This window comes from Corvus cornix, chromosome 6 (genome assembly GCF_000738735.6).
Source record: "Corvus cornix cornix isolate S_Up_H32 chromosome 6, ASM73873v5, whole genome shotgun sequence".
In the NCBI taxonomy this organism is placed as follows: domain Eukaryota; kingdom Metazoa; phylum Chordata; class Aves; order Passeriformes; family Corvidae; genus Corvus; species Corvus cornix.
This window is the reverse complement of record NC_046336.1, coordinates 16,938,890-16,966,569: the sequence shown is the minus strand read 5'-3', so window position 1 is coordinate 16,966,569 and position 27,680 is coordinate 16,938,890. Positions and strand designations below refer to the sequence as shown.

At 37.9% G+C, this 27,680-nt stretch overlaps 2 protein-coding genes across 14 annotated transcripts in view; one reads left to right on the top strand and one right to left on the bottom strand.

Moving 5' to 3' along the window:
• The window catches only part of PANK1 (pantothenate kinase 1), a 43,331-nt gene extending 38,779 nt beyond the window's left edge, over nt 1–4,552 (bottom strand). For 4 of the 10 annotated variants that reach the window (XM_019293082.3, XM_019293106.3, XM_010410702.4 and 1 more), the window contains exons 1-3: nt 4,463–4,552; nt 4,179–4,362; nt 3,381–3,544 (exon numbers count right to left, since the gene is read on the bottom strand). Coding sequence is in view for 7 of the 10 variants with exons in the window: in XM_010410702.4 (XP_010409004.1) it covers nt 3,381–3,520 (140 nt within the window). In the remaining 3 variants the exon portion in view is untranslated. Of the gene's footprint in view, nt 1–3,380; nt 3,545–4,178; nt 4,381–4,443 lie in introns of all 10 variants that reach the window. The other 6 variants (XM_010410753.4, XM_010410725.4, XM_010410762.4 and 3 more) reach the window with 6 other exon arrangements.
• A 213-nt stretch (nt 4,553–4,765) lies between these two features.
• The window catches only part of KIF20B (kinesin family member 20B), a 34,696-nt gene continuing 11,781 nt past the window's right edge, over nt 4,766–27,680 (top strand). The window contains exons 1-21 of one of the 4 annotated variants that reach the window (XM_020583822.2): nt 4,800–4,854; nt 5,771–5,840; nt 7,234–7,390; nt 7,847–7,933; nt 8,059–8,175; nt 8,368–8,506; nt 10,601–10,785; nt 12,051–12,099; nt 12,734–12,928; nt 13,784–13,895; nt 14,339–14,410; nt 14,850–14,996; nt 15,423–15,585; nt 16,551–16,805; nt 17,568–17,707; nt 18,281–18,431; nt 19,361–19,586; nt 20,157–20,218; nt 20,410–20,496; nt 22,152–22,317; nt 25,331–26,528. In XM_020583822.2, the coding sequence (XP_020439411.2) occupies nt 7,235–7,390; nt 7,847–7,933; nt 8,059–8,175; nt 8,368–8,506; nt 10,601–10,785; nt 12,051–12,099; nt 12,734–12,928; nt 13,784–13,895; nt 14,339–14,410; nt 14,850–14,996; nt 15,423–15,585; nt 16,551–16,805; nt 17,568–17,707; nt 18,281–18,431; nt 19,361–19,586; nt 20,157–20,218; nt 20,410–20,496; nt 22,152–22,317; nt 25,331–26,528 (3,707 nt within the window). In that variant the 5' untranslated portion in view covers nt 4,800–4,854; nt 5,771–5,840; nt 7,234. Of the gene's footprint in view, nt 4,855–4,934; nt 5,841–7,233; nt 7,391–7,846; nt 7,934–8,058; nt 8,176–8,367; nt 8,507–10,600; nt 10,786–12,050; nt 12,100–12,733; nt 12,929–13,783; nt 13,896–14,338; nt 14,411–14,849; nt 14,997–15,422; nt 15,586–16,550; nt 16,806–17,567; nt 17,708–18,280; nt 18,432–19,360; nt 19,587–20,156; nt 20,219–20,409; nt 20,530–22,151; nt 22,318–25,330; nt 26,529–27,680 lie in introns of those variants that run through there. The other 3 variants (XM_020583820.2, XM_010410691.4, XM_020583821.2) reach the window with 3 other exon arrangements.

Sequence of the window (27,680 nt, the reverse complement as noted above, 5' to 3'; positions counted from 1 at the left end):
ACCCTTGTTGGTATTTATACAGCTCAGCAGATGATTGAAACAGAATCAGTAGCACATGGGGAGAAATAAAGTTTTACTAATAAGATTTGGAATGCATCTCCAGCCCTTAACCTGGAGCTAGCACACTGTCTGCAAACAAAATAGTTAACATTGTATACAAAGAAGTGGCAACAGACTTAGTTAGGCTCAGACCTGGAAGCTAAAAAGACATTATGCAAATCTTTGCAGAACTTAGGCACAGCTTTAGAAATTAAAAAAAAAAATAAAAAAAAAAAAAGCAGGAAGAATTTCAAGGAACCAAACAAAATTTGGATCCACAGTTCAAATATCCTTCATGAAATATAAGCAACACACATAAAAAAAATCTCATGAAGTAGCCAGTGTTTCTGGACTGTATCTTCTGTATCAGCAATACAACTGCATTTTTATGACAAAAGGATACAAGAACTTGAAATCCACAGGAAAAGTAAGATGCAAGATCCAGACTACAGGAAAACAGTGCCAAAGCTCATCCTGACTTACTGCAAGTACAGTATGCAATTTATTATTCCACCTGTAGAGCCAGTTCTAAGAGTATGTCCTGAGCTATCAGTATAATGCTTACTAGGAGGAAAGAATATTAAACTATTCAATACCAGCCATCAGCCTTCCTGCTCATGGATTCTCTGTCAAGATTTTCAATTATGTGATTACCAGTAACTCAAAAATGCCTCGTTTACAGGACTCAGCATGATCACAACTCAAAGGGTTGTGACCTACAGCTGGTCTGGCTGGGCTGGAGTTCATTTACTGGGGCACAACACAACCACCCCACAAACTATATTTAGCAACCATCTCTATGGAAAAGACTTCTACGGAAGAGCTACCTGTGCACACTTGTTCCTAAAACTTGGACAGCATACAATTTAAGAGTAGTCATCTTTTCTTATAAAAATACACAGAATTTCACAGAATAAAACCATTGACTGTATATTTTATTAATTACATTCTTATTTATTTTCTATTATGTATTATTATATTAGCAATAGTTTTACTATTGAATACTCATATCTTAAACACCTAAAAACGAACTACACTATTCACCATATGACTATTAGTCCGATAAAACAGCTGATACATTTATAGGACAAATACCTGTGTCACAATGTGAAAACAGTTCTTACCATTTGTAGAACGTTCTGATTTCAAAATACATGACCTGACCTTAAAAATAGACATTATTTATATTAAAGCATTACAGAGAATAATTGAAACTTTTTGGTTTAATTACAAGATTTAGACGTTGGTTACAGCTGAAATGATGTCTTTAGCTCATCAGAGAATTATGCAATAATTCAAAGAGGGACAGAAGGAATTCCAGAGGGTTGGGGGAGAAACAGGAAGACACAGCAATAGCTTTTTTTTGTCTCAACTGCACTCTTTCCAAAGACAAAGTCTTGAATTATGCAAACAGAAAGAAATACATCTCAGAAAATAAATGTCAAATCTCCTCCTATCTAAGATAACACAGCTCTTGCTGAAGGAGTAATACTCTGTTTGCCATGCACAGATTTTCACATGAACCTCTGAGGATTTAAAAATTGTATGTTGAGCACATGTAGCACATTTTCATTACATAAAACACCAGCATGGGACCTGGCCTCACTGCATCTGTGAGAAGCACAAGCATGGCAGTGTCCAGAGGACAAGCATTAAGGCCTAAGTCCAGCACCAGGTGTTACAGGTGCCTCCAGCTGTCCATCAGTGATCCCTTCCTTCCTTTCTGGGCTCCTGACTGGCGCTGTCATGTTTGAATACACTCCTGAAGTCCCATCTTTGCCAATGAGGCTATGACTCATTTTCCAAACAGTATTTTATATTCCTACAGCACCTCAAAGGAACAGCCTCACAACCATCTGTGAGCTCCTTCCAGTGAAGGTTTTCTCCTACCCCACCTGAAACCCCACAATTATTCAGTTAACAAAACTAGCTTTGAAACAGCAGCAGCATTTGCAAGCTGAGGACAGAAAGCTCCTGCCTCCCCCAGAGAGGGGGGCCTGATGCCTCAGCCAACTGCTTTCCTTTGTCCAGCACCCTGCCCTAAAGCCAACACCTGTCCCCCAAGGCAAAGCCTTGCAAGCCAGGGAGCACCCATGAGACTGAAGAAGTAGCTCATTGCTTAAAACAGATGATAACAGAAAACATACCTACATTGCTAAAGAAAAATAAGTGAATCCGTAAGTTCATAAAATCAGCTGTATGTACATTAGAAGCCTGAAGGCAACTGATGGGAGTGGGGCAATGAGGGTACAGGATCAAATTAAAGGAAGCGTGAAATGCATCCACCAGACTGTGCAAGTAACAGGATAAATTATATGCACTGCCCTGAAATATAGGAATTAAAAAGGGCTGACATGGCAGACTACCAGGAGGATTACACGATGCACCATTTTCCTCCAAGACATCTCTGTGACAAGAACAGGAGTGCTCTTGCCAGTCAGCTCCAAATGACCCCTGCAGAAGGACTTGGCTTGTGCCCAGGATGAAAGGCAGTGCTCTCAGGGCATGGGGAAGCACAGCAGAACCAAGAGTGATGAGAGAAAACTCAAGTACTTGGTTAATTCCCTGGGGAAGGTGAGTTGAGTACAATGAAACTGAAGCCAGTGCAGGTTTGGCTGCTACTCAGATGTTCTGAAGGATGCTGGGGAATGTTGACTGTGTCTCTAATTACTTCTGACAGCAATGTAAAAGCAAGCTGAGATATGCTGTCTCATAGGGCATCATCTCATCACCATCATGGGCAGACTATCCACAACTTTTGAATCCTGTCTCAAATACAAGGAACAGAAGTTTCTAAGGGTAATGGTAACAGTTCTAACAAGTATTTTATAAAAACCTTTTCCTCTTTTGAGTGGCAAACGTGCTACACAAGTTACAGAGAATTTGAAAAGAATCACAATCAAATTTCAGGGGCAAATGAGTTGCTGAATGCTGTTTTAGCAGCAGGTATTTTTGTTGCAACTATTGTTATTGCAAAAACCATTTTAAGAAGAATATATTGGTAGAAAGCCATAAAGCTTATTTACATAGATGGAGTTTCATCATCTCCCACTCCAAAGCAGGCTGGGTTGGTTACATTGACCTAATGTTTTATCATGGTTTGTGTGAGGCTAGGAACACATGTCAGATTGTGGTTTAGTTTGCTCTTTCAGTATTCTGATGGGGGTCCTTTGAGATACTAGTTTAATTTATGCAGCATGTGCAGTATCATAAAAACAGTTTCAGAAATCCAATACTCAAACAAAATCAAAATATTGCTTGTACCAGGAGCTTTGTTATGTCCCAACTTAGCAAGAATAATTTTCTGCAGGACATAGACCCCAACGTTTTTAAGAATATACCTTGCAAAATATTCCGAGATCCTCAGTTTTCCTTTCCAACAAGTAGAAGACAGTAACTTCCAAGTTTTCTCCCAGGAGCTAATTTTTCCCTTGAGAGCCATTCTTAGACCCCTCCTGGTATGAAAAAGGTGGTTTGGCATTAGGTAAGTTCAGTAGTTTGAATTCTGTTTAGGATAGAAACCAAGATAATTTTGAAAAGATTAGCCAGAGTCCTAGAGTACGATTTCAAGAACTTTTCAGTTTTGCTAGCAAACAATTTCAAATTCAACATCGCATCATTTTCTGCTGTTAAAACAGTCCAACTCTTACAACGTGACATTCAACTGAACTAAAATCTTTTAGTATAGCTCTCTTACTGATATGACACGGCCTCTGTTTAAAGAAAGATAGGATTTAATGTTAAAGACAACCTCACCAAAGCAGCTACTACAAAATCTGTGCAGAATTATTCCTTTACAGAATTGCTTACTTTCACTGGCATTCTTTTCTTCAAATGAAAAACGTTTGGTTTTGGCAGAAGCTGACTACTTTCAAATTACTTGTCCTTTTATTTCAATTCAAAACTGGCAGACATTCCTTTGTAAGGTTGAAAAGATTTTCTGTCTGATTCTGAAGAGAAACTCATGGTGGTTTTTGTTACCAAATCCTATACATTTCCATACCCTGACATTCCAGAAACCGATGATCTGATCAGCATTATGACATTGTTTTGAAAGTAAAGCCAAAGAATTTCTCTTATTGCCGATTAAGAAATTAAATGCCCATCATGCAAACCTGGCACATAGCAACAATTTCTACCTGGAGAAGGTTTTAAACAAAGGTGCCGTACTAAGTGTTTTCCACAGCTGTCACCTGTCAGCAGTAGAACCCAGGGTAAGGCACAAGCACCTCCTCATCTTATAACGGGAGTTTCCCAATTCAGCTGATCTCGGTTCTGGTAGAAGGCATCCAGCAGGTCACTTGGCCTCTTCCCTCTCACCACCTGCAAACAGTGATTATCCTGTTTATAAACAGACAGCAAAAGGCCTGTAATCACCCAGAGCTTCGACGAGCTCCAACTTACACTCATCCTTCTGCCGCACCTGAGAGAGGCCAAGTCCGGGCGCCGCAGGCAGGTGAAGGCAGGCCCGGCGGGGCCAGGGCGCCTTTCCGCGGCAGCCGAGCTCCTGCCGTCACCGCGGGGCCGGGCGCTGGCGGCCCTGTGTGGCGGCAGCGGCCCTGTGTGGCGGCGGCCCCGCAGCCCCTGCAAAGCCGCCCCGAGCGCTCCGACCCACCGGGACGCGGCTGCCGCCCGAGGGCAAACCGGGGCAGGCGGCCCCGCCCCTCCGGGACTACACTTCCCATCGAGCCCTGCGCCGCAGCAGGGCCGTCCTCCCAGGAGGCCGCGCGGCGCCGTGCGCTGCCATTGGTCGGATTCGAAAAGAAGCCGCGGCCGGAGCGGAGCGTGAGCCTGGGAGCGGCCGGGGCCCGGCGGGTGAGCGGGCCCGGGACCGGGACGTGTGGGGGCGGCGGGCCTTCGCTGGTAGAGGGGACGTGGTGGTTGTGACGCGGGGGTTGCGAGGCCGGGAAGAGGCGTGGGTGGTCTCTGTGGCGGCGGCGTGGAGGCCGCTCCCCCGGCTTACCCCGCTGGCATCGCGGTTACGCGGGAGGGGCTGTGGGGTGTGAGCAGTTTTCGGTGGGGCCTACAGGGCCTGGGTAACCCCGGCCCAGGGCTGTGCTGCTGCCAAAGCCGCGGCAGTTGTGTCCCGTAGGAGCAGGCAGGTAGTGCAAAGCCTGGAAGTGAAAGAATGATACCTGCACAGAGGAAAGTTTCCTTTTTTTTTTTTTTTTTTTTGTAGGTGTAAGGGCTGGTGCTTTAGCTTTTGTGTAAGCTGCTATCCTTATTGTGTAGTTTGGAGCTCTTTCTACCTTTTTTTGTTCTGCCTGGCAGCACCACAGTCTGTGTATGTGTGCTGTGACCGTACTTTACTGTGTGCTTCTCGGGATCCCCTTTTAGGGTGTTTACAGCTCTAAATTCTATTGCCACAGTTAGCAGGCTTATAATAATACATCCCAGGATACGAGTACCTCTTAGTGCCTGCAGCCGGGCCGTATAGTTGTTCACACCAGAATACCTGAAGTATTTACAATGCTGCGTGACTCAACGTGGTGGCAGATAAACAGTCCGCACCTTGGGCTTTGCACCCTGTGAGGGCTTGAACCTCACTCTTCTGACCATTGGGCCGTGCAAATATTTTTTGTTCTGGCTTTGTATACACAGCTTAATATTTGTCTTTTTCTCCTTAAGGAAAAAGATACAGAATTAGAGCGTAATCTTGACAAATCACACTTTAAGCTTAGTTTTAAAGCAATTAAATGTCAGTCATCTAACAAATATATTTCCTGTAAAGGACTGATAAGAGTTTTGCAGTGTGGCTTTGTGTAGCTGATGAATGAGTCTTCCAGATCGTGACAGCACAGGTATGTTTCTTTCCAACAGTAGCTTATTCACAGGTCAGTCTTTGTTCAAGCCATGATGATATTCCAGGCCAAGTTTTTCCTGGTTTTCATACAGATGCCTGGACAAAAAAAAAAAAAAAGTAGATTAGAAGAAGCAAAGTAAATATTGGTGCTTAGTTTATGTATACCTTTATCTCTCTTGCAGCCTGGTGGTATTTGTCTAACTGCTTAAAGTTGTGTCTGGCTTTTACAGCCTAGCTGGGAAGACTGAGCACTTAAAGTGTTTTGACACTGAAGTGCAGACATAACTCAGGTTTTATGCTGGGGGAAATTAAAATGGGACTGCATTATAGGCAGGAAACCAACACTCTTCATGAGCAAAAGGATTTTGAACCAGCCCTACTCTGTCCATTGCTTTAATGAACACTTCATGTTCTCCATTAGTATTTAGTAAAACAATTTATATGCTTTGCTGTAGCCTAGACATGACAATGTAGCACTAATAGGCTCTTCAATTGTTGTGTCCAAAGCTTCAAAATGTAGGCAGTCATGTGGTAGGTGTCTTTTTGCTGGATCCCTTGCTGCCATAGTCTATTAGTAATTGCCCAGTGGATTATTTTAAATTTGATCTGTAAAAAAAAGCTGCCACATCACATCTGTAATAATATCACAGGAAAAATCAGTAGGAGAGTAAAGTGCGGGGAAAAAAATACTAATATTTTAAAATAAAATGCCCTTTTTAAAGGCTATTTTGAAATTTGCCTGTCAGCTATCAACACTGAATCATGTTACTTTTATTATCTATAGCAAATTTTCACTGCTTAAATTGTGAAATGCACAAAAATAAGTAAATTATAGATTAATAAATTAATTGCTGAGCGTAAAGTTACTAAAAAGCAATACTTGTACTCTGGCATGAGGTTTTCTAATTTACTCATGCCCTTTTAATGCTTAAAATTATCTATTAGTCTTTGGAATGTCTCTGAACTGTGTCTTGTATTAAGCTACATTGTGCTATCTTTATAACACCAAGTATTTTTCAGGTCCTGCAGAGATAACCATGACATTCTAAATGGACACTATAATGGGATGATGAAGTTGATGTGGAATTAGGGTTTTCTAAAGTTTTATCTTTCTTGTCAGACATGGTTTTTAGCAAGTTTGTGGTATGTAAGGCTTTTCCCTGGTAAACGTTTCCTTTCCGTTTAAAGAAGAGTGGCTGTTCCCGATTCATGATGCAAAACCCCCTGCAGACCCCCTCCCCAGCCATCAGAAACTTGCTATGTAAATTATGAATAGGGTGAAGAAAACTTTCTCCTTAAAAAAATTACCAGTTTCACATTGTCTTCTAAGGGGCTTCAGGAGCTCTATGTTTTATGATCAGAGAGCACAAAATAATTTTTTTCTCTTGCAGAATGGAACCAACTTTGGATAATGAGAAGTTTTACAGACCATCCTATATTGCTAGCATTGAGCCATCTCCAAGAGCAGGACCAGTAAGTGTGGAAGATATTAAAACAGATCTCTCCTCTGAATTTTCTTTGGTTTCTTCAAGCTCAGACACAAGCCAGGTAAGAAGACTTTTCTGTTTGGATATTTATTTTTTAAAACATAAGCTTAGTGCTTTCATAGATAAGAACAGTCAGAATTTTACAGGGAAGATGAAAAGCTGCTTTGTTATTTTTTAGTTTGAAAGAGATGCATAGGATTTAGACTAAGTTGTGTGGCACTTGTTGATGCCCTATTGGGCACATCAGTTTTCTGTGACTGAGGCTGATTGCCAGTTCATAGAATGTTTTTGTTGGCCCGAATGCAGTGTTTACGTATATGAGCTGCAACATTAACTTACTACAGCAAACTTCTGCAGGGGCCTAAACACTTGTAAAAACTGATGTAGTAAAGTAGTTTTGATTCCGGTGTTATCAGATAAATCTGTTCAAATCAGCCTGATGAAATAAAACTGCTTTGACATGCTAATTATCAAGAAAAGGACCAAATTTCTAACTGTTGTAATTTTTTTTTTGAAGAGGAGCAGTTTGGAGTCTAAGGGACACATACAAGTCTGCCTGCGTATCAGGCCATTTACGTCACTGGAAAGAGAAAACGGATCGCAGGTGTGACATTTACTTAGTTTAAAAACACTTAAAATTTGTTTTGTGGGGTTTTTTTGTTTGTTTTCCCTGTAAGCTGAGCTTTTTATAATCTCTTTGTGTCTGCATTGCTTGTTTCCTTTTAATAGGACTGTGTTTCACTTGAAGACTCAACAAATATCGTACTGAAGCCCCCTCAACACTATTTGAGTCGACTAAGTGAAAAAAGTGCAGGACAGATGTTACAGAAGTTTACTTTTTCACAAGTAAATGAGTTTTCTTTAAAAGCTTTTTTATTTTTTTTCTGGTGCAGATTGTTTTAACTTACATTATTGAATACCAAGCAAACTATGTTTTTTAACTCTATAGTCTTTAACATTATAAACAAACAGAATTTAAAAGATTCTTTAAAAGTCTCTTAATTGCTCAAAGTAGAAATATTTCTTGGTAATACTCAGGTGTTTGGACCTGAAACAACCCAGGAAGAATTCTTTGAAGGTACCATGAAGCAACCAGTGCAAGATTTCCTGGATGGATATAATCGTCTTGTCTTTACATATGGTGTTACAAATGCTGGGAAAACTTACACTTTCCAAGGTATGAGTAGAAATGAGTTCTTGAAAGCACTTTTTTTTTTTTTTCCTTAAAGCAAGGCTTACTTCTAGCAGAAACATTGTAACTTTTTCCTGCATTTAAATTGTGGTCTCTATACATTTGCTTCTCTTGAATAGTACTTAGACTCCTTGAAAGTCTCCTATATCAAATTTAACTGCCAACAGATGGAGTCACTACCAGAGTTAGCATAAACACATAGTCATATTACTTTGTAAGGCTCTATAATTTCAGCCAGGTACTTGTGGTCTTTCTATTTTTCTCCAAGTATCTAGTATGCTAGGGATGAGGGGGAGTTTGAAAAAATACATGTTCTATGGAACAGGATTTGAAAAGTGTATGTCACTCTATACCAGACTATTGTTTTCTTGAGCTTTATTATTATAAAGGTTATATGCACAAATAAGAAATAATATTTGGGTGTTTCAATTATTATAGGCAGGGAATAAATATTTTGAAACATTTGGTTATTTTCATGTATTTCTGTCTTGGCTTGAGCTCCCAAGCATAATAATATCTTGGGAAGCCTTGTCTCCTGGTGCACTATTTCTGTTCTGTTAAATCTCCATATCCTTTCTGGTCAGAAGATGTCATTCTTCAGTTATTTTTTGAAGCATTTTAACAAACGAGGTGATTTGATTCAAATGGAAACAGTTTCTCCTATAATGAAATGGCAGATCTGGATGCCATACCACTTATTTTATACCAAAAAATAGTAGAAGGACAATAAGTTGTGTCACATGAAACTGGTCTTTATTGAAGTGACATTATTTTCTAAGCAGTCCTCTGTTAGCTGCATTATAGCTAACTGCCAGTACTTTCAGTTATCATTTGTCTGGAGCAATAATAGGATGGTTTTTTCTGTCCTAATAAATAAAGGTAAGTAACAAAAACCCCAACAATTCCTCACATGTACAGTCCCCTGTGCTTGACAAGTTTGGGGTATATTGTATGGGGTCTCAAGAATTTTTGATTGACATCTTTTTAGACTAGAAGCTTTTTCATGGTATTGTATTTTTAGGACTTTGATAAAAATTGGCAGGGCAGAGTGTTGCTTACTGGGTGCCATGATTTACTCTTCTGTTATTGCACTTGAACATTGGAGCCTGTATTCAGTCAGTGGCAAAGGACCTAAGTGAAGGATGAAGCAGGTTTTCAGGGCTTTTCCTTATTCACTGGTGACTGTTCCTTTGTTCATATTGGGTTGAATTACAGCTGGCATTGCAGCATACAAAAAGTTATTAGAGAGGAGATGAGGAGAAACAAATGTAATGCAAGAATACCTGAATTTAATGTGGTATTTGGCTACTAGCTAGGGGTCTGAGTGCCAACCAAATTTTATATAAATTCTGATTTAGGTGACACAGCTAGGGCTGTAACTATTAAATGTCCATCTGTCTCAAAAGCAGGAGAAATTATCAGCCTGAGGCAGGACAGTAGTTTCTCTTCCACTCTTCCCTTTTCTCTGGTTTAGGAATCAATGGAAGTGAGCCCTTTTTAAACTTGCATTTGGATTCAGAAAGATCAAGTGTACACTGAGGCTTTTATCTGACTCCTTGTCTTCTAGGTACAAAAGTAGTATGTTCAGAGAAAAGGGTCTGGGGCAGGGAAAGGAATGAGTCTTTGCAAGGCTTCTAGAAACTGTTTTGGAGATTCTGTGGAATTAGTACAGGACTGCAGCTAAGAGATTATTCATGAATTTATTTCAAGATTACTTCCTTGACAGAGTGAAGGCAGCTTATGAAATACAGTTGAAAAATTGCAAATCTTTATCAAGAATGTCTGTTGGTCGTGGAGTTTTTATTTGTTTTCCCTTAAGGCTAAGCTTATGCAAAATACTCCAGCAGTTTTTGTTTTGTTATACCCATTATTGATATAGAGCATGAACTGTTCCTGAAAGCCAAATACTTTTCAAAACTGTAATGTTTTTTTACCTTGAGAATACAAAGAAAACTCCACTTCATGCTGTAAGTTGTCTTCAAACTCCTCATGTATGCCTTGAGATTTATATTAGTTTTCTGTCCTCATTTATCTGTATACCATATAATAGTTGGATTTTTCTTTTGTATGTCCTTTCAGGGACAGAAGATGATGTTGGTATTCTGCCAAGGACTATGGATATGTTGTTTAAAAGTATTCAAGGAAAGCTATACACAGCAATGGATCTCAAACCGTATCGGTGTAGAGATTATATAAAGCTGACTGAAAACCAAATGAGAGAAGAAACTGCTATTAAAAATTCACTACTTCGTCTAATAAAAGAGGTAGAGGAGCACTTCTTTCTATATTCATGAGTACATGCATCTTTGGATAGCTCCATGTTCTTAATTTTCAGTGGGAAGAGTGGCTGTATTTAACCACGGACGGGCCTATTTGCTGGCAGCCAACTGTTCATATTAGCAGTAAAGTGAGCAGTAGCTCTGATGAGCCCTGTTCTCCTGGGGATTTTTGTCTTGTGGGTGAATACTTCATGGGCATGTAAACTCTAAACTTTTTTTCCTTTTTCCTGTAGCTTGGGCACCTGGTAATTTATCCTCTGGGTTTACTGGTGGTTAATAAGAACTGAATGTAAATAGTCCCCTCTCTGTTTGTGGGCATGGTATTAGGTCTGATCCTTTGAAGAACATCCTGTCTTTCAGGATACTTGCAAAAAATTAGTAGTTTTGCGGTTGCTGCCCTTTCAGTTGGACAAATATCCCTAAAGGAAGCAAAAGTGTTTGAAACAACAGAGCTATAGAGCTAGTGGACTTAAAGGTTTGAATAAAACATGGGTTTCTGCTGGACTTTTTTCTTACAGTTCACTGCTGAGCAGTCCAGAGATACTCTCCAGTTTAGAATTTGAGTCAACTCCTAAAAGCTGTTTAGTCCAATTACATTTATGGGGGATTTGTGCTTAGCATAACCATACCTTTTTCTTAGTGTCTTAATTCTGAAATGAGTGGAATAATGTAAAATAAAGCCGAGCATACATTAGGATTTGGAACTAGAAAAGGTACTATTTTGATTTTTGTTCTGTTGGTTTTTTAAAATTGTTTTTAACAAAAAGAATTTAGCATTTCACTTGTGGTATGCTAGGCTGTAATAGCTAATGTTGAAAGGAATGGATGTATCTGTTGCCTTGATTTTTATCTGTTAGTTTACTGGGCTCTAGTGTGGAAGGTAGGTGGCAGCAAAACACTGTGACTTCCAAAGCACAGGAGTGAGTTAAATCTAGCTCTGTCAGCCTTCAGAAGGGGCTTCAGAAAAACTTTTCATGTGTGTTTGAATACACCTTCTAGTTCCTGAAACTGTTTATAAGAACAACACTTAAACCTACAAATTTGCTGGCAAAGTTTGCATCTACTGCAAGTGTGGTTTGGGTGGGTGTTTTATATGTGTATATAGCCTAATACCTAGAATTCTTATTTGAAAAATTTATTATGAGATCTACTCTTGAAAAAACTAAAAAACACCCGAACCAAACCATACCTGTTTTTTATTTCATGTTAGTTCTCTTAAGCATGTTTTAAAGTTTGTTTTCTTTTTATAGGTAGACCACCAGATTAACACCAACAACAAAGCACCTATGGATTCTAAGGGTATGTTTTATATAAAAGGTTTGCAATTAAAGCTGACAAAGAAGCTTTCTTAAGGTCAATAACTGACTTCCAGCCTATGTTAATAGAATGACTATTTGTCAATTTTATATGCCTGTGAATTGGATAGCAAGCAAATAATTTGGACAGAAAACCCAGGGATAAAATGGTTAGAAGAATACCTGAACAGATGTTAGATGGGCTGAAGTTATAGCAGAGAAAAGTAGTACCCTGACAGGCTTTTAGAGTACCTATATGTAATTACATTAACTTAATTCCAGCATTTAAAAAAATACCTAAATATTAAGTCTGATTTAAAAAGTCAAAATGAAGTGTCTTGTAAGTTTGTCTTCTGAAGATATTGAAGAGACTTGGCTAATTTTAAGCAAGCTGTATGTGTTCGATAGGATTTAAAAGCAGAAAAGGAAGCAGTAGAGTAGGTGTCTCTTGCAAATATGTAAATTAAGTATGTGACTTCCAGATATTTAAGAAAGGGGATGGGAATGTCAATGGGTTTTTGAATGGATTAAGTGTTTCTTTAGAAGGTTGCTGTAGTATAAATTCTTACTTATTAATTTTTTAATGAAACTTACTTTCCTAGGTCTATAATGACTTGTAATATTTTTTTACTTGGTAGATTTGGAAGATATCTCAGAAGACTCGGAACAATCTATCACAACTGCAAGAAATTACATCAAGTTTTCTGTTTGGGTTTCATTTTTCGAGATTTACAATGAATGTTTTTATGATCTACTGATTCCTATATCGAACGACAAGAAAAGAAAAACACTGCGCCTTGCTCAAGACATCAAGGGATGTTCTTTTCTAAAAGGTAAATAGAACACATTGCAAATTGCCAAATATAGTTTGAGAAGTTGGTCTACCTGTAATGATGTTTAGATTAGAAAACTCAAAATAATAACAAAATTATTATAATCTACATACGTGGAAGTATCTATACCTTTAATACTGTTTTGTCTTTACTCTTGACTGTAACTGTTAAAAGCCCCTGTGCTCCACTGCCATTGTGTCCCTAGATATTTCTTTGAAATGGAAAAAATATTGGAAATAATTGACAAACTTTTTAAGTGGTTTGCTTTTTTTCCGTTTTCTTAAAGATGCCAATAGTTCTTAACTGTACTTATAATTGGCTCAACAGTTTTTTAGATTTTTGTTCCTGGGCTTTTTTCAGTATTCTCTGTAGAGAAGCAGACTTCAGATATATAGTCATCATATTGCAGACAAAATTCTCATCTTTTTCAGTTAAGTTGATGGCCCTGAAAAATAACCATATGACTTCCTCCTCTTCCCTTTTCCCTCCCCACCTGACTGAGGTATAAAATAAAGAAGCTGTTCAGACAGTTCTGCCTTGCTGAATGTGACTTTCTTCTCATATTAGACTGAACATTTTTGACTTGTCTGTGCTCAGGCTAAGGTTGCTCACTTAATTTGAATGGAACATACTTAATGTGATAATAAAATGATGAAATGATGTGATGTACTTGCCCTTCTTTTCCTATGAGAGGAGGCATTTTTATGATTTGTCATCATATAACTTCTGTCTGAAGCAGGTGTAGTAAAATGTTTCTATGCCTAAATGTAGTGTCCTTGCTGTGCATACATTATCCCCATAATACTTATTTTGGTAATGTTATCTAAAAAATTATCATATATGTTCTTCCTGAAGATCTGCAGTGGGTCCAGGTTTCTGACTCTAAAGAAGCTTTTAGACTTCTAAAACTTGGCTTGAAACACCAGAGTATTGCAAGCACAAAACTAAATAATTGCTCCAGCAGAAGGTAAGAAACATTTTGAATAGCATTGGGTATAGGATAGTGTGTGGGAGGAAGAAGAAAGTAAAACATGTCTTGCGGTTTTTAGGAAGGGAAGAGGCTTTAACAAGGTCTGGATTTCTAGGTTTCAGTTTTGGTGTCCTTTAGCAGTATGTGATACAATGCTTGGTGCCAAAGGGATTCAATCCTTCACTAAGATGAACATGTACTAAAGCTCATAGTATTTTATCAAATACTATACAAAAGCACTTAACTTTATGCCATCTAAATATCTGAGAAAAAAGCAAAATACACACGTGCTACATAAACATCTCTTTAAAAGTTTGTATATGATTAGATATGTTGACAAATCCAACAACATTTTGAGCAGATGTTGTGGAGGCTAAAATTGTTTTGAAAGTACTGGTCTACCTTATCACTTCTCTGATTATTTCAATTTCTCTTTTTAGCCACAGCATATTCACAGTTAAAGTACTAAAAATTGAAGATTCAGGAACACCAAGGGTGACCCGAGTCAATGAGTAAGTTCAGAACAGTCTTTTGTGATGCAGTTGTTATTCATCTTCCATGTTGATGTATTGGTACTGCACCCAGCACTCACTGGCAGAGCATCCTGCATGTATGGTGGCTCCCCACTTCTACCCTTGTACAGTACTTGGCCTTCTCCCTCAAGCCATCAGGTTGCAATGCTGTTCTATCTTGTCACCTCTGTTCAGCACAAAGTTCTGCCAGACATCTTTACTCCTGAACTCATGCAAGTCCCCAGAAGGAAGAGGATGAAGAGATGGATGGGGTGAAATAGGAAGTATGTTGGGCAACTATTTAGCAGGAAATATTTAGTGGGAAATTTGATTAGGGAAGCAAACTTCATAAGGATGAGGAGAAGTGATAATTTTTAAAAGTGGGTAATTTGTGCATCTTTAAGGTAAATACGGTGATTTTTTTCTTGTGTGCTTTCAGACTGTCATTGTGTGATCTTGCTGGTTCTGAAAGATACACCAAGACCCGCAATGAGGGTGACAGATTGAAAGAGAGTGGAAATATAAATACCTCTCTCCTGACTCTAGGCAAGTGTATTAATGCACTCAAGAACTGTCAACAGTCAAAGTAAGTCCTTTTATGAATTACCAACTGGTTGTGTTTTTTAGGTATTTCCTACAATGTTTAAAAGCTATTGTTTAAAATGTACAATAGTAACATTTCAATTTTTGGTAGGAGAAACGTATAGATTACTGAAGTCTATACCATAGTCTTGTTGATGTACCAAAGTTATCTTTAAACTTGATTTGTTTTTCAATTAAATAATTTAAATTATAACATCCTTTAAACATGCTATGGTAGATGTTAACAATTTTGAAACTTACTTGTTCTGAGCTTGGCTTATCAAAGAAACTTTGGAATAAATTTAAATTTAAAACACCCTTGCCACTAGTGTCATAGTAAGAGTGAAATTTTCAAGTCTTCAGGCAGGATAGCTCTTAATTGACTGGAATTTACTAAACTTCTGATCATCTGTTCTTTTGTCTTTTAAAGGTTGCAACAGCACATACCCTTTCGGGAAAGTAAGTTAACTCATTTCCTTCAAGGATTCTTCAGTGGAAAGGGGAAGGTGTACATGATAGTAAACATAAGCAAATGTGCTTCAGCATATGAGGAAACACTCAATGTGCTAAAGTTCTCAGCCATTGCACAAAAAGTAAGTGTGTTGTAGTCTGTCTTGTTGATCAGTAACTTTGATTTGCTTTAAAGAGCAGGTTCTCTCACTTAATTACTGGATTTTTTGGTCTCATGTTGCAATCATATTTCTAATTACACTGGTTGAGCTTTATCTCCTAGAGCTTTTAAAAAGGCTTTATTGGGACATTTTTTTCCCTTTGGAGTGTGGGGGTGGAAGCATCTACTGAAAATTTGTAATTCCTAGGAAACATCCAGCCTAATAAGAAACTTATTATATTTGGAAGAATTCCCCTGAGATTTAGCTAAATTTCTTCTGCAGGTACAGCATGCTCTCACTTCTAGCTGTCCCGTATACTACTGCTTTCTTAACTTGGAATATTGCTCACCTGAAATGTTAAAATGATAAAATAGGTTGAGCACCAGAGAGTGTGAAAGATCATCTTTATGTTCACAGGGGCCTCAGTGGGAAGGTGGAAGCAGAGTCAGTAGGACTAAGTGCAGTGATGTATCTTTGGCAAAGTTGGAAGATGAAAGTGTGAAACATCAGTGCTGTAGCTTTAATGGAAGTCATGGAAAAGTTTTGTTGACAGTTAAGTCCATACCTTTGGACTTTGGGCAGGTTAAGGACAATACCAGAAGGAGCAGACCATAGGGGTTATAGAGCTGTTAAATAGATTTTGTAGGATGGCATTCATGTAATGCAATTGGAAACTCAGACTACAGGAAATGGACAGTCTGTTGCTGCCTCTTGTAGGTTATCCAGCTAGTGAAACTTGGTGTTCCTGGGATCAAAAGAAGGGTTAGGCTATAAAGTGACAACTTTGTACTCCAGCTGGAAACTGGTCTAAGTAGTGACTCTGAACAGAGGATGAGCTGGGAGAGTGCTCTGCTCAGAAGACATATAGGAGAGTGCAGCAGGTCTTCAAAGTGCCAATGGAGCTTTAAAAAATAACAATAACTTTCTGGTTTTGATTTTCTGGGTAGGTTTTAGTTATGGACACATCTATTCTTCCCCAAGATCAGTCATTTGGCCAGAAATTGGCAGGAGAATCATCATTGCTTAATGTCACTAGAATGCCAATCCCAAGGAAAAGAGGTACTATCCTATGGGACAGAACCTTGGAAGATGTGTTTGAAGATGATGATGATGAGATGGAGGAACAGCCCAGTGTGTCAAGAGAAGAAGCAGTGCAGGAAAATGAAGGAAGTGAAGTTGTTATTGCGAAAGAAAAATATATGGTATGTGCCAGGGCTATTTTAAGAATTAGTATAGCATGGAATCTTGAAGCAATGTGTTCTTCTGGTTTCTTCCATCTCACCCTTTCTTTTTTTTTTCTTCCCCTCCTCATCACCTTATTCTACCTAAATCCAGTGTTTAAAACTATAAGTGGGATTACTTATAACTTGGTGCTTATTGTGGGAAAACTATGAAATGTGTCAAAGTGCAAAGTGAGCAGTAAGAATTGCAGCATTGGCTTTCTCTTCTTTTGGTATCCTATGGTCAATACACAGGAAATATTACCTGTTTTTTACCAACACAAAACATTTTTCCTTTATTATTTTATGCACAAGAAAACTCTGGACACTGTTCTTTAAGAAACAGCAATTTTAGTCACTTGTGCAGAAGATAAGGAGTAGGGAACAGAGGACTAGAAACCAGTTTGTGGAGGTTTCATTAATACCTGAAAAGGGGCATCTGGAAAAAAAGGCCAAATTCTGTGGATCTTAAGCCTATCTTTAAAGATAACTTCAAGAATTTTTGTGATAAACTTGGTGTTCTTTGGAAATACTCACTCTGTGCAAACCTAAATTGCTGTGTTAGTACCAAACAGTTAGTTCAATCTACTCATAAATCCTCCTGTTTATGAATAAGCTAATAAAAGAAATGGAAAAACTTTTGCCAGCTGCAGAGTAAAGTGTTGTAGTGTTAGAGGAATGGGAAAAATCTCACTTGTGGGAAGTATTTCTTTATGAAAAGTATAATACTGATTGTAATTCTAGATGCTGGTGAGTCTGGTACAAGACCTGAGGAGCAAACTTATTACTGAAAAGAAAAATAAGTTACTGCTGGAAATAAAAATTCGTGAAGAAGTGATACAAGAATTTACCCAATATTTTGCTGAGCGGGAAATAGATTTCAAGTAAGCTGTCTTTAAGTGGTTTTAAAGTTACTTGTTAAGAAAGTGAAAGTAAATTTACTTATTTATTAAATCTCTCTTGGTTGTAAGAGACCACAATCTTAGATCTGATCTTCTACTGCGTCAGCTAATGTGCTGGTTTCTGTTTGGATTATGAGCTCAAGAAAAATGCTCTGTAGAAAAGGCTTTGATTTTTCTGTGGGATGAGTAGGAATGTGTGTATAATTTGTAAGCAGTTTCTTCCTGTAGAACTCTAAGGGAAGAGCTGCTTTGATAAGTTGTCTGTAGAAAGAATGATGTGCAAATTCTTTGGTTCCCTTTTGTTTTAGTGATACTCCAAACATACTGTCTCAAGCAGCTTAGAAAAAAATGCTTGTTGTTAAGTGCTATCCATAATCTGTGTATTTGTTTCCCTCTTGTTCTTCCTGCATGTGTGAAATATACTTCTGGTTTAGGGTAGCAGCATTGTTTTGTTGTGCCAAAATAAAGAAGAAAGCATCTTTGTAGGCAACTGTGCTAATAACTTTGTAGCCTCTCATAGCTAGCTTTTAGTTGACTTATTTTTTTCTACTCTAGAGAGTGCCTTTCTCACGAACGAGCACAGCTTGAAGAAAATTCTGAGAAACGCCTGGAAATCTTCAAGGAACTTGTAAATAGTTATACTAAAAGTGCAGATGAAAAAAGTAAATTACAAGATCGGCCTTGCAGTGAGCAAGCTGGACCTCTGGTATTTTTATCTGCCTGCCCCAAATGTCCCTTTTACTAACTACCTGTTATGGTCATGGTATTTCTCAAGAGTTAGAAGGATGAATTCAAGGAATTGCACACACTGTAGCTGTGTCATCAGCAAGATATATTTATCTTATTTAATAGATGAGGTTGCTGAGCCTTGGGATTCAGGAATTTTTGGTGTTTTCTGCATTTATCCAGCACAAAGAGACAATCGTTCTATACAAAGAAATTGGGGGGGGAAATCATTTTTTGTTATATAAAATCCATTGCATTTAGTGCCTATTTAAAATCTTTGAGGCTGACTTCTTAGGCCCCATATATGGACTGTGCTGGAGTAGTCACAGAGACTTCTCTCTTAGGGCAGTAGTTGCTACAACTGAAGCAATGAGAATTATTTATCCACTTAAGCCATACCTAGACTCTTAACTTGTGTCTGTCTCTTGAGACTTTGAAACCCTTTGTTTTTAAAAAAACAGAGGGAAGATATAAAGTCAGTCTTTCAGGTATAATTTAGTTATAAGTTACTTCAGATTTATTTGACCTCACAAACTTTTCCTGTTATATGAAAATTTCAGATGTATTCCTTCTAAAACTGTTTGCATGCTCTGTTCATTCAATATTCTCATTGGTTGAAAATATGCTAACTTTTATGGTAAACTTGGATAGATGTGGAGATATAAGGGGGAATGTAATGGTGGGTCATTAAATGCTGTAAAAATAAAGTAGCTCTTGGTACTGGAGACCAGTGTGTGAATGTAGTCAGAACCTGGCAATCAATGCATATGAAACTACAAGATGGTTTTAAAGTCAGAAGTAACTGTGCTTATATATTTGAACTCCTAGTGATCTTCCATATTTTCTGTAGAAATAGTGGCTTTTGTGTAATTATTTGCCACTTCTAAATGAATATAAATTATCTTCCAGAATGAAGAAAACAGCACAGACACAGGTGCCTACATTGATTTTGAGGGTGTTATTGATTCTCTGCAAAATGATATCACTGATATCAAAAATCAGGCAGAAGCAGCACACCAGTACATTGTGTCCCTAGAGGACCCACAGGAAACTATAGGTTGTCTTGAACAACAGCTGGCAAAATTAACTGCAGAACTAGTTGAGACTAAGGAAGAGCTGGAAAAGAAAACCAAAGGTAAGCTGGATCTAAGTGTGATGTGAAGGACACAAAAAAGAAATGACTGAGTACTGTAAAACAGGAATAATAATCTAGTTGAGCAGGATTGTGTGACCAAATCATATATATAATAGTGGTAATCCATTGTTTTGTGTATGTTAAACAATTCTACAGGCCTTATTGCATTTTTAAGATGAACCTTAAAATTGTCAATTGCAGACTTAGGAATTGTGGGGTAAAACGTGAAAGTTTTTGATTTCCTTGTTGTATTGTAATCCCTGTACTTCTTTGTTTTGCTGATGCCGTGTTTTCAGACATCATGTGGAACTTTGATGGAGGGAAAACTAGCAGTACCTCATAGTGATCTCAGCAGAGGTCTTGTGATACAATCTGTATTTTGTGTGAGTTGCAAGTCCCAAATGTCCAGTTCAGAAAACATAAACAACTTTTGAAACTTCCTATAAGTAGAAGTCAACTTGAAAATAAATGTATTCAGAAACTACTGAAGTACCAGAAGACACAAAGAAATGGATTACTGAGTGAACTGTGGTGGCTGATTATTTGATGTAGGCTTTTTTCCTGTTGCAGGTTTTGAAACACAGAGGATTAAATTGGATGAGTCTGCTGAGCAGCTTAAAGAAGCAACTGAGGTAACTTTCTCAAAAAAGACTTGTGCAAAATTATTTGCTTTAATTCTAAATTCTAAGAATTTAAAATGCTATTACACTATGCTTCTAGTTTTTTTTTTTTTTATATCAAGCGTAGTTTAACTGATCTTGCTTCTAAAAGCATGGTAGAGTTCAATTTAACACTGAACTACTTTTTTTTCCTCTTTTTCAAGAAAATGAATATACAAAATGAAAGGATTCAAGAACTAATTGATATTGTGAAGCAAAAAGATGAAGCTATTGTGAGACTACAAGGTCAGGTAACACGTTCAGAAGAAATCATAAAAGACTATGTAAGTCTTAAGCATCTCTATTGTGTTTATACAAAAAAGCCTTAGTATGTGCTTATAATGGATGTCACTTTGGAAAATTGGAGTTTTCTTTAAATAATTGCTGTTGAAATGATAGCAGGTCAGTTGGCATTGAAACTAAAGCCGAAGAAAAATGTTTTCAGGGATGTGTGTAAATAATGGGACTTTCAGAAGTAGTGATCTGAAGTTGTTATTGGAGGACTCCTGGTGAGACTCTGAAGAGCCATTAAATAAAATAAGACCACCTCCAACTGTGCAGAGTTAAACAGTGGGAATAGAGGAAGTTCATCACTGTCTCTATTTTTTGCCTGAATGAAAGAAGAGGAATAGGAGGTTTTGTTGCAACAATAGGTCAATTGTAGTTGAAGTTAGATTCTAAGAGTGTAAAAAAGACAATAATTTTCTAAATTGAGGGGGGAAAAAGAGTGTATTCCACCCACCACCAGCATGCTTGCACACTTCCAAGGGAAGAGTGTTAGTATGAATGTAATGAGCAGAGTTTGAATTAAGAAGGTGTGACATAGGTATTTCTGCTTTTGATGTGATTAATAAAACTGGAGTTATCTAGTCTAGTGATGTCTGCTGAATGACAGAAGACTAGCTTGGCTAAATGTATACAGGTAAAAAAAAATCAAAAAGTGCTGTTAGAGGTTTTTTGGGTTTTTGGTTTTTTGTTTTTTTTTTTTTTTTTTTTTGAGCCTGCTGTCCAGTAACCTGAAGTAGTTCTGAGAACATTTTAAATGAAACTTAGTCAGTACTCTGATCCATTTCTCTTACGCTGTAAACTCAAAGCTTTGGCCATACTTAATCTTGTGTTCTCTCTCTCTCTCTGCCGAACAGCTGCTTAACTTGTCAATAGCGAGAATGTTCCAAGAGTGAGTGGAGTTGTGATGACTTACTATTACTGCTCCTTCCAAGAGCAAGGCTTTAACTGTCTAGTATCTCTATGAGGCTGTGTGGCATTAAATTTTAAACATGACCACAAATCTCAACTCTATTCTATAGTCTATTGTGGTTTTTTTAATGAAATAATTATAGATGAATCACTGGTCCTTGACAACCACGTGGCTTGCCACTGGTGTCATCTTGCAAGTAAACAACTTTTTTTCTTAGTCAAATAGATATATGAAGTATGTATGGCAGAACTGACTAGGCTTTCAAATCACATCAAATGTGTCATGACAAAAATGATTTGTGGCTTTTCTGAAGGCTGTTAAAGCTCCCAATTCTATCAACCATGATCAGAAAGGGATAAATTCGTAGAATTGACTGTGTGTGCTTTTAACAAATTGGGAATTACATCAACTCTTTTGACGCTGGTTTTCAGATGGTAAACTAACTCCTCTTAATGTGAGTCTTGCATTTTGTAGGTCTCTAGTCTCTTGCTCTGATTCCTGTACAATGCAAAGTATTGTGTTTCTTCATATCTGAAGGTACACCAGGTCTTGGTGTAACTAACTTATGTCACTGACTTTTTTCCTCTGACAACCCCTGTGCACCTTACCCATAAAGTTTTGTAAAAATATTTGTAAATAAAGAGATACTAAGCTTTCTAAGTGCTCAATTTGTACAGCTTCTAAGCAATTAATCTTATTTTAACACAGGAGAACACTTTGACTACCATTAAGAGAAAATTAGCAGAAAAGAACTCTAAGGAAGTGATTGAAAGCAGCCAATTAAAGGATTGTGTGGAAACTGTATTGGAAGTGGGAAGAAAACGTTGCTTGGAAAATAAGCCTACTGCAGAAGAAGAGCCACCTACAAAGAAAGGTACATTTTCTACCATCACTCAACAGCGGGCCTTCAAAAAAAGCTTGATTACTATTCCAGAACAGAAGCAAAAAGCTGGGAAGCGTAAACATTATGCTCTGAGGAGGAAATCTGCTCTGTTAAACTGTAAAAGGAAATAACTGTTCTGTAAATGTAATCTCTTTTGCAGAGGGCCCTTTATCGTTTACTCCTAAATGCTTTAAATAAAAGTTAGTTTTTAGACTCTTTCCTTTCTGATGCTTTTTCTTATCTGTGTATATACCTGCATACCCAGCTGTAGTTCTCAGGCAATTTCTTAACAGTTGTTGTTGTACTAAATTTTCTGTTGCTGGACTTCTGAGAAAGTAGCAACTCCTGCTCAAGTTTTTGAAAATTGCCTAAGCAAGCATCAAAGGTGTCAATGACTTACTGATTGTTCAGTAATAGTAAGTGCTGTGAACCTTGATATTTCGTTCTGTGTGCATGTTGTGAACACACCAGCTCTGGTCAAGGGGCTGGTAAAGGAGGAAAATGAATTTTACTTCCATTCAAGTGGAAAGGTTAAGTCCACAAATGGCATATTTTGTACAGCTCTCATGCTTGCATTTTCAGTCTTTTTGCGTTTCTTGCTTTATCTGTCAACTTATCAGATGAATAAAGTCTGTTAATAAGTGGGCTATATAGGACTTGTGCAAAATGGTATTTGTAAGAGCTGTCTGCCTCTAACATGACTTCAGGGCCCAGCTTGCTTTAGTTTCTCATAGAACTATGGAAAGCATATGCAAAAGGAAGGTGAAAGGCCTTTCCTTTCTGTAAAAGGAGAATTGTCAAATTCACATATTCACAGAAAAATGAGGATACAGTGAATAAACTGAATGTTGGACTGTCATTTATTACATTGTGCAGTGAAAGAACAAGGGACCACTCACAGTAGTACATCAGTCTTAAGTTTATGGAGCAAAGAGTTCTACTCAATGGGGTAACATCAGGCACTAGTGCGGCTCCCAAGAGCTCCATAATGAGCCCAGTTCTCTTCACTATCTTCATAAACAACTTGGATGCAGGACCCAAAGCTATCTTAAGTTTGCCCATGATAGCTGTTGACTCCCTTGAAGGCAGGGAGGCCCTGCAGAGGGAACGAGCTGGGCAATCACCAACCCTATGAAGTTAACAAAGACAAGTGCCTTATTCTGCACCTGGGCCAGGGTAACCCTTGCTCTAAGTACAGACTGGGGAGTGAGAAGCTGGAGAGCAGCCCTGCTCTTGATGATCATTGAGGGTCTGTTTGAACTCAAGATCTTCTATGATTCCATTAACAAAGCACTTCATGCAGAGGGTATTGCACCTCTAATGTTTGCTGCCCTAGAAGGTGGGGAGAGGCAGGTAATTCTCAGATTGCTGGCATAGTTAGACAAGGTAACAGCCAACAGGTTCATGGATAGAGACTGAAAGAGTTAAGAAGCAGTATAGTCTCAATTCTTCAGTGTCAAGAAAAGTCCATAGAAAATGGCTGGGCCTCCCAGCAGTAGCAAAAGGAGATAAAAATATTAGTCTAGGTCAGCTGATGCTGTGGGATCCAGTAGGGCACTTCTGTTGTTTGTACGGCTTGAAGTAAGTGCCATTTGAAGCCAAGACTAGTGACTTTGGCAAACCATGTGTTAGGACACCTCAGGACCTCTCCCTTTTAGTGAAGTTTGCAAAACTCCAGTCCAGGGAGAGGAATATCTAATATTTTGTCTGATCTGTTTTCTTACGACTACACAACTGGGCTTTCAAAGAAAACCATTTCCAAATCCAAAATTTTTAATCTTGTAGGATTTAAAAATATGACCTTATATGCTACAGTAAAGCTGCTGTTGTGGCTGAGCTAGCAGAAGCCCTTGATGTATCCTGTTAACATAGGAAAACTATGGGCAAGCAGGAGCAAAGTGTCCTGTTGGCTTTGATTATTCAAAAACCAAATCGCTATTGCTAATGTTTCAGAATGGCCTTTTGTTAGTGACTCAAATTTAGTGACTATACAACTTGTTGGCTCTGTTCAGAGGATATTTCCATGCAGTATACATGTGCTTAATGGTCCCAAAGTGAGATGGTTGCCTAACTAACTCTACCTTACTGTAGGTGCAGTACTCGCAAGAATCCATAGCAGCTTCCTGTAGTGCATAGCTATGATGGCCTAATCCTTAGAGATAGTCAGGCTTGATTTAATAGTGAAATGTTACTAAAGGGACACAACTGGATTCTTAAACACTTGTGTGAAATACAGCTGGAGTCAGTTTGGAAAGTGATGAAATACATGTGGTTTTAGTTAGAATGGCTCATTACTTTGTGAAAATAGTCTTAATAAAATATGGAAATTTTGGATTGGGATGATATGTTGTAAATCTTTCTTGGAGAACTTTACCTGCAACGTATTAGGTGTGGGCATTAATAGTTATCCTTTTATCTAGTTTGGAAACCTATTGAATACATAAGAAAGGAAGGTTCCAAACACAAAGCCAAAACAAACTTGTGCTGGATTTTTAGCTTTGTTTTTAAAGTAAGGTGATATAGTGTGCATAAAACTTCTCAGAAAAGCATATGACACCATTGCTTCCCTAAATGGAGGATGGGTAATTGCTGGCTCTATTTAAAGAGATTGTTGAGTCAGTGGAGGTGGAAACTGGATATCACTGTGAATGTTATCTAGCTCATAGGCATTGCAAATACTAGTAAAATTAGCTAGATTTTTCTGCTAGTGGGGCAGAATAGAAGGTTGGAATAGAACTGTAGCAAAATTTTTTTAAGTCTTCTGGACACCTCTTTCTGCAAGTTATGCCTAGAAGTCCAAGAAGCACTTTATTGCATATAAAACATCTCAGAGATTTATAACAACTTCCAGGTTCTAAAATGCTCTAAGAGTCTGGCTTTTAGGTGGTGCTAATTTTCCACACAGCAATTACAATTTGATGTTGCTAGGGACTTGTTGATTTTAATTAACCTCAGCTATATGGGGATTTACTTGTTCTTGATGTTATTTTGGTTTTGTTTTTAGGAGATAAGAGGGAGAATTGGGAAAATTACTCTCTTGATCTAAAGAGAGCTAATAATTCTGACACCTACATGGAAATACTAGCACTGAAGGAAAAAACAGAAACTTTGGAAGGTCAGATGGCTGCACTTGAAGAACAATGCCAAAGAGAAAAAAAGGAAAAAGAAGAGTTAAATCAGCAGATAGCAAGCTTGCAGCTCAAGCTCTCTGCTTCTGAAGAAAGGGCTGTTGGTTTAAGTGGAGAACTTCAACAATGTCGAGCTGAATATCAGGAGACTGTTTCTGAATTGGACAAACAGAAAACCATAAATAAGGAACAAGAAGAGAAGATTATTCAGCTAAATAACGATGTAAGAGGCGCTAAACAAAATATAATTGATAAAGTGTCACAAATTAAAACAATGCAGTCCCAGGTAGATGAATTGTATAAGTGTCACTCAGAATCTTCTGCTGTGGATATAGACTCAGTTAACCTAAAGGATTCCTTAGACCCTCAAAGAGATGAACCACAAACAGCTCAGATGAGTCCTCTATCCATGCAGTTCCAAACTGCTTCTACAGCAGATCTGAGACAGGAGAGCTCCTTTCACCACAGTATTGAAAGTATTTGGGAAGAATGCAAAATTATGATTAAGGCTTCCTCACAAAAAAGTCATCAGATTCAACAACTACTTCAACGAGTTGAAGATTTAGAGAAGAGACTTTATGATAGTGAGAACTACAATAATCAACTAAAAATAAAATTAAATGAGATTACAAATCAAGATCATCAGTCTGTAAAGGAAAAAGACCTTATGAATCAATTACAAGAGCAAATCCAGAAGAAAACCCAGGATTTTGAAAACAAGGCTGCAGAAGATCAGAGAGTAATTGCACAGTTTCAGGAGAAAGTTACCAGCTACGAGGGAAAAATACGAGATCTTGAATGCCTGTTGGAGGCTTTTAGGGCAAAAGATGACAGCATGAGAGAATTAGAAGAAAAACTAAAAGAAAAAGAATCTACTATTTTAAATCTAGAAAGTAATACCGTAGCTCTGCAAGAGAAATGTACCAGTTTAGACAAAAAACTGAAAGAACTCAGTGATCGAGAAGAAAATCTGAAGGATGAAGTTGAGCAGTTGATGAGCAGTTTGGAGACCATGAAACATGTTCTTCAGGAAAAGGAGAAAAATGAGTATGAGCAAATACAGTCTACAGAACTGTAAGTAAATAATGAGATTACTCCTAACCCTTTGAGAATAAAATTAAGTTAAAACTCCCTTATGTCAACATCAGTTTATTTTGACATAACATATTTGCATGTTTATAAACTTGATTAACCAAACTGCTTCTTTGAAAAGTTTGAATATACTACTTGAATTTTATATTTGTATATTCTGCTGGCTATGTTTTCCTCACATGTTTGTATATTCTTTCAAAAATATACATCTAAATCATGTGGAACTATTGTGCAGGGAAATAGGAGCATACATTGAAATTAATTATTTGGGGATTTCTAATAGTTTTGTTGGAGATACTTTCTGAAAGAAATTATGTAGTATAATGTTATATCCTATAATGTGTATAAAAGTAGGATATGTTTTCTTTGGAAAGGACTGAATGGTAAAAGGAAAGGAAGAAAGGGGGGGGAAGCAGATGATAAATAGATGGTTTTGGTAATGGCTATTCTACTGTAAGACTCAAAGGAATAATGGGTGTTGATGCCTGAGGTGGCCCCCTAAAACACAGAGACTAGACAAGAGTAAGAGAATGAAAGGAGGTATTTGTTTGAAGGGCCTTCAAAGGTACACCCTGGGCAGTCAAAAGGCTACACCCAAGATGGACAATGAGTCACGGGTTCTTCACCCTTTTATAAGTTTGGTCCATTTGCATCTCAGGCTTAATTCTCCAATTATAACCTCAGTTCGTGATGTAATTACCCCAAGTTGGCCCCCCCGTTCAGAGGCTTTTAGTTTACACATTTTGGGGCCTGCTGTCCTTGAGGTGGAAGCCTAGAGAGGCTTGTTATGTCTAACCAGCATAACAGCAGCTAACAGGTCACAAGAAACTTCAGAGTTGCACACTAGGCAGTAGAGGATTTGAAAAATATAAAAGTTAAAACCTAAGGTATCAGTGTAGAGGGTAGAACTTTCCCTAGTACCCTCTACTTTTTAAATCTCTAAGAAATAGGAGATTACATGTATCTGAGAGATTATATTTGCTATATGGCAAGGAAATTTCAATTATGTAAAAATAGCTTTAAGATGCTATGCAGCCCTTCTCCTGGCTATGGTTTCTTTAGTGCCATATCTGTGCAAACTGCACATGCTCCAAAGTACAATCTGGCATGAAGGTCTGATGATCCCCAACCCTG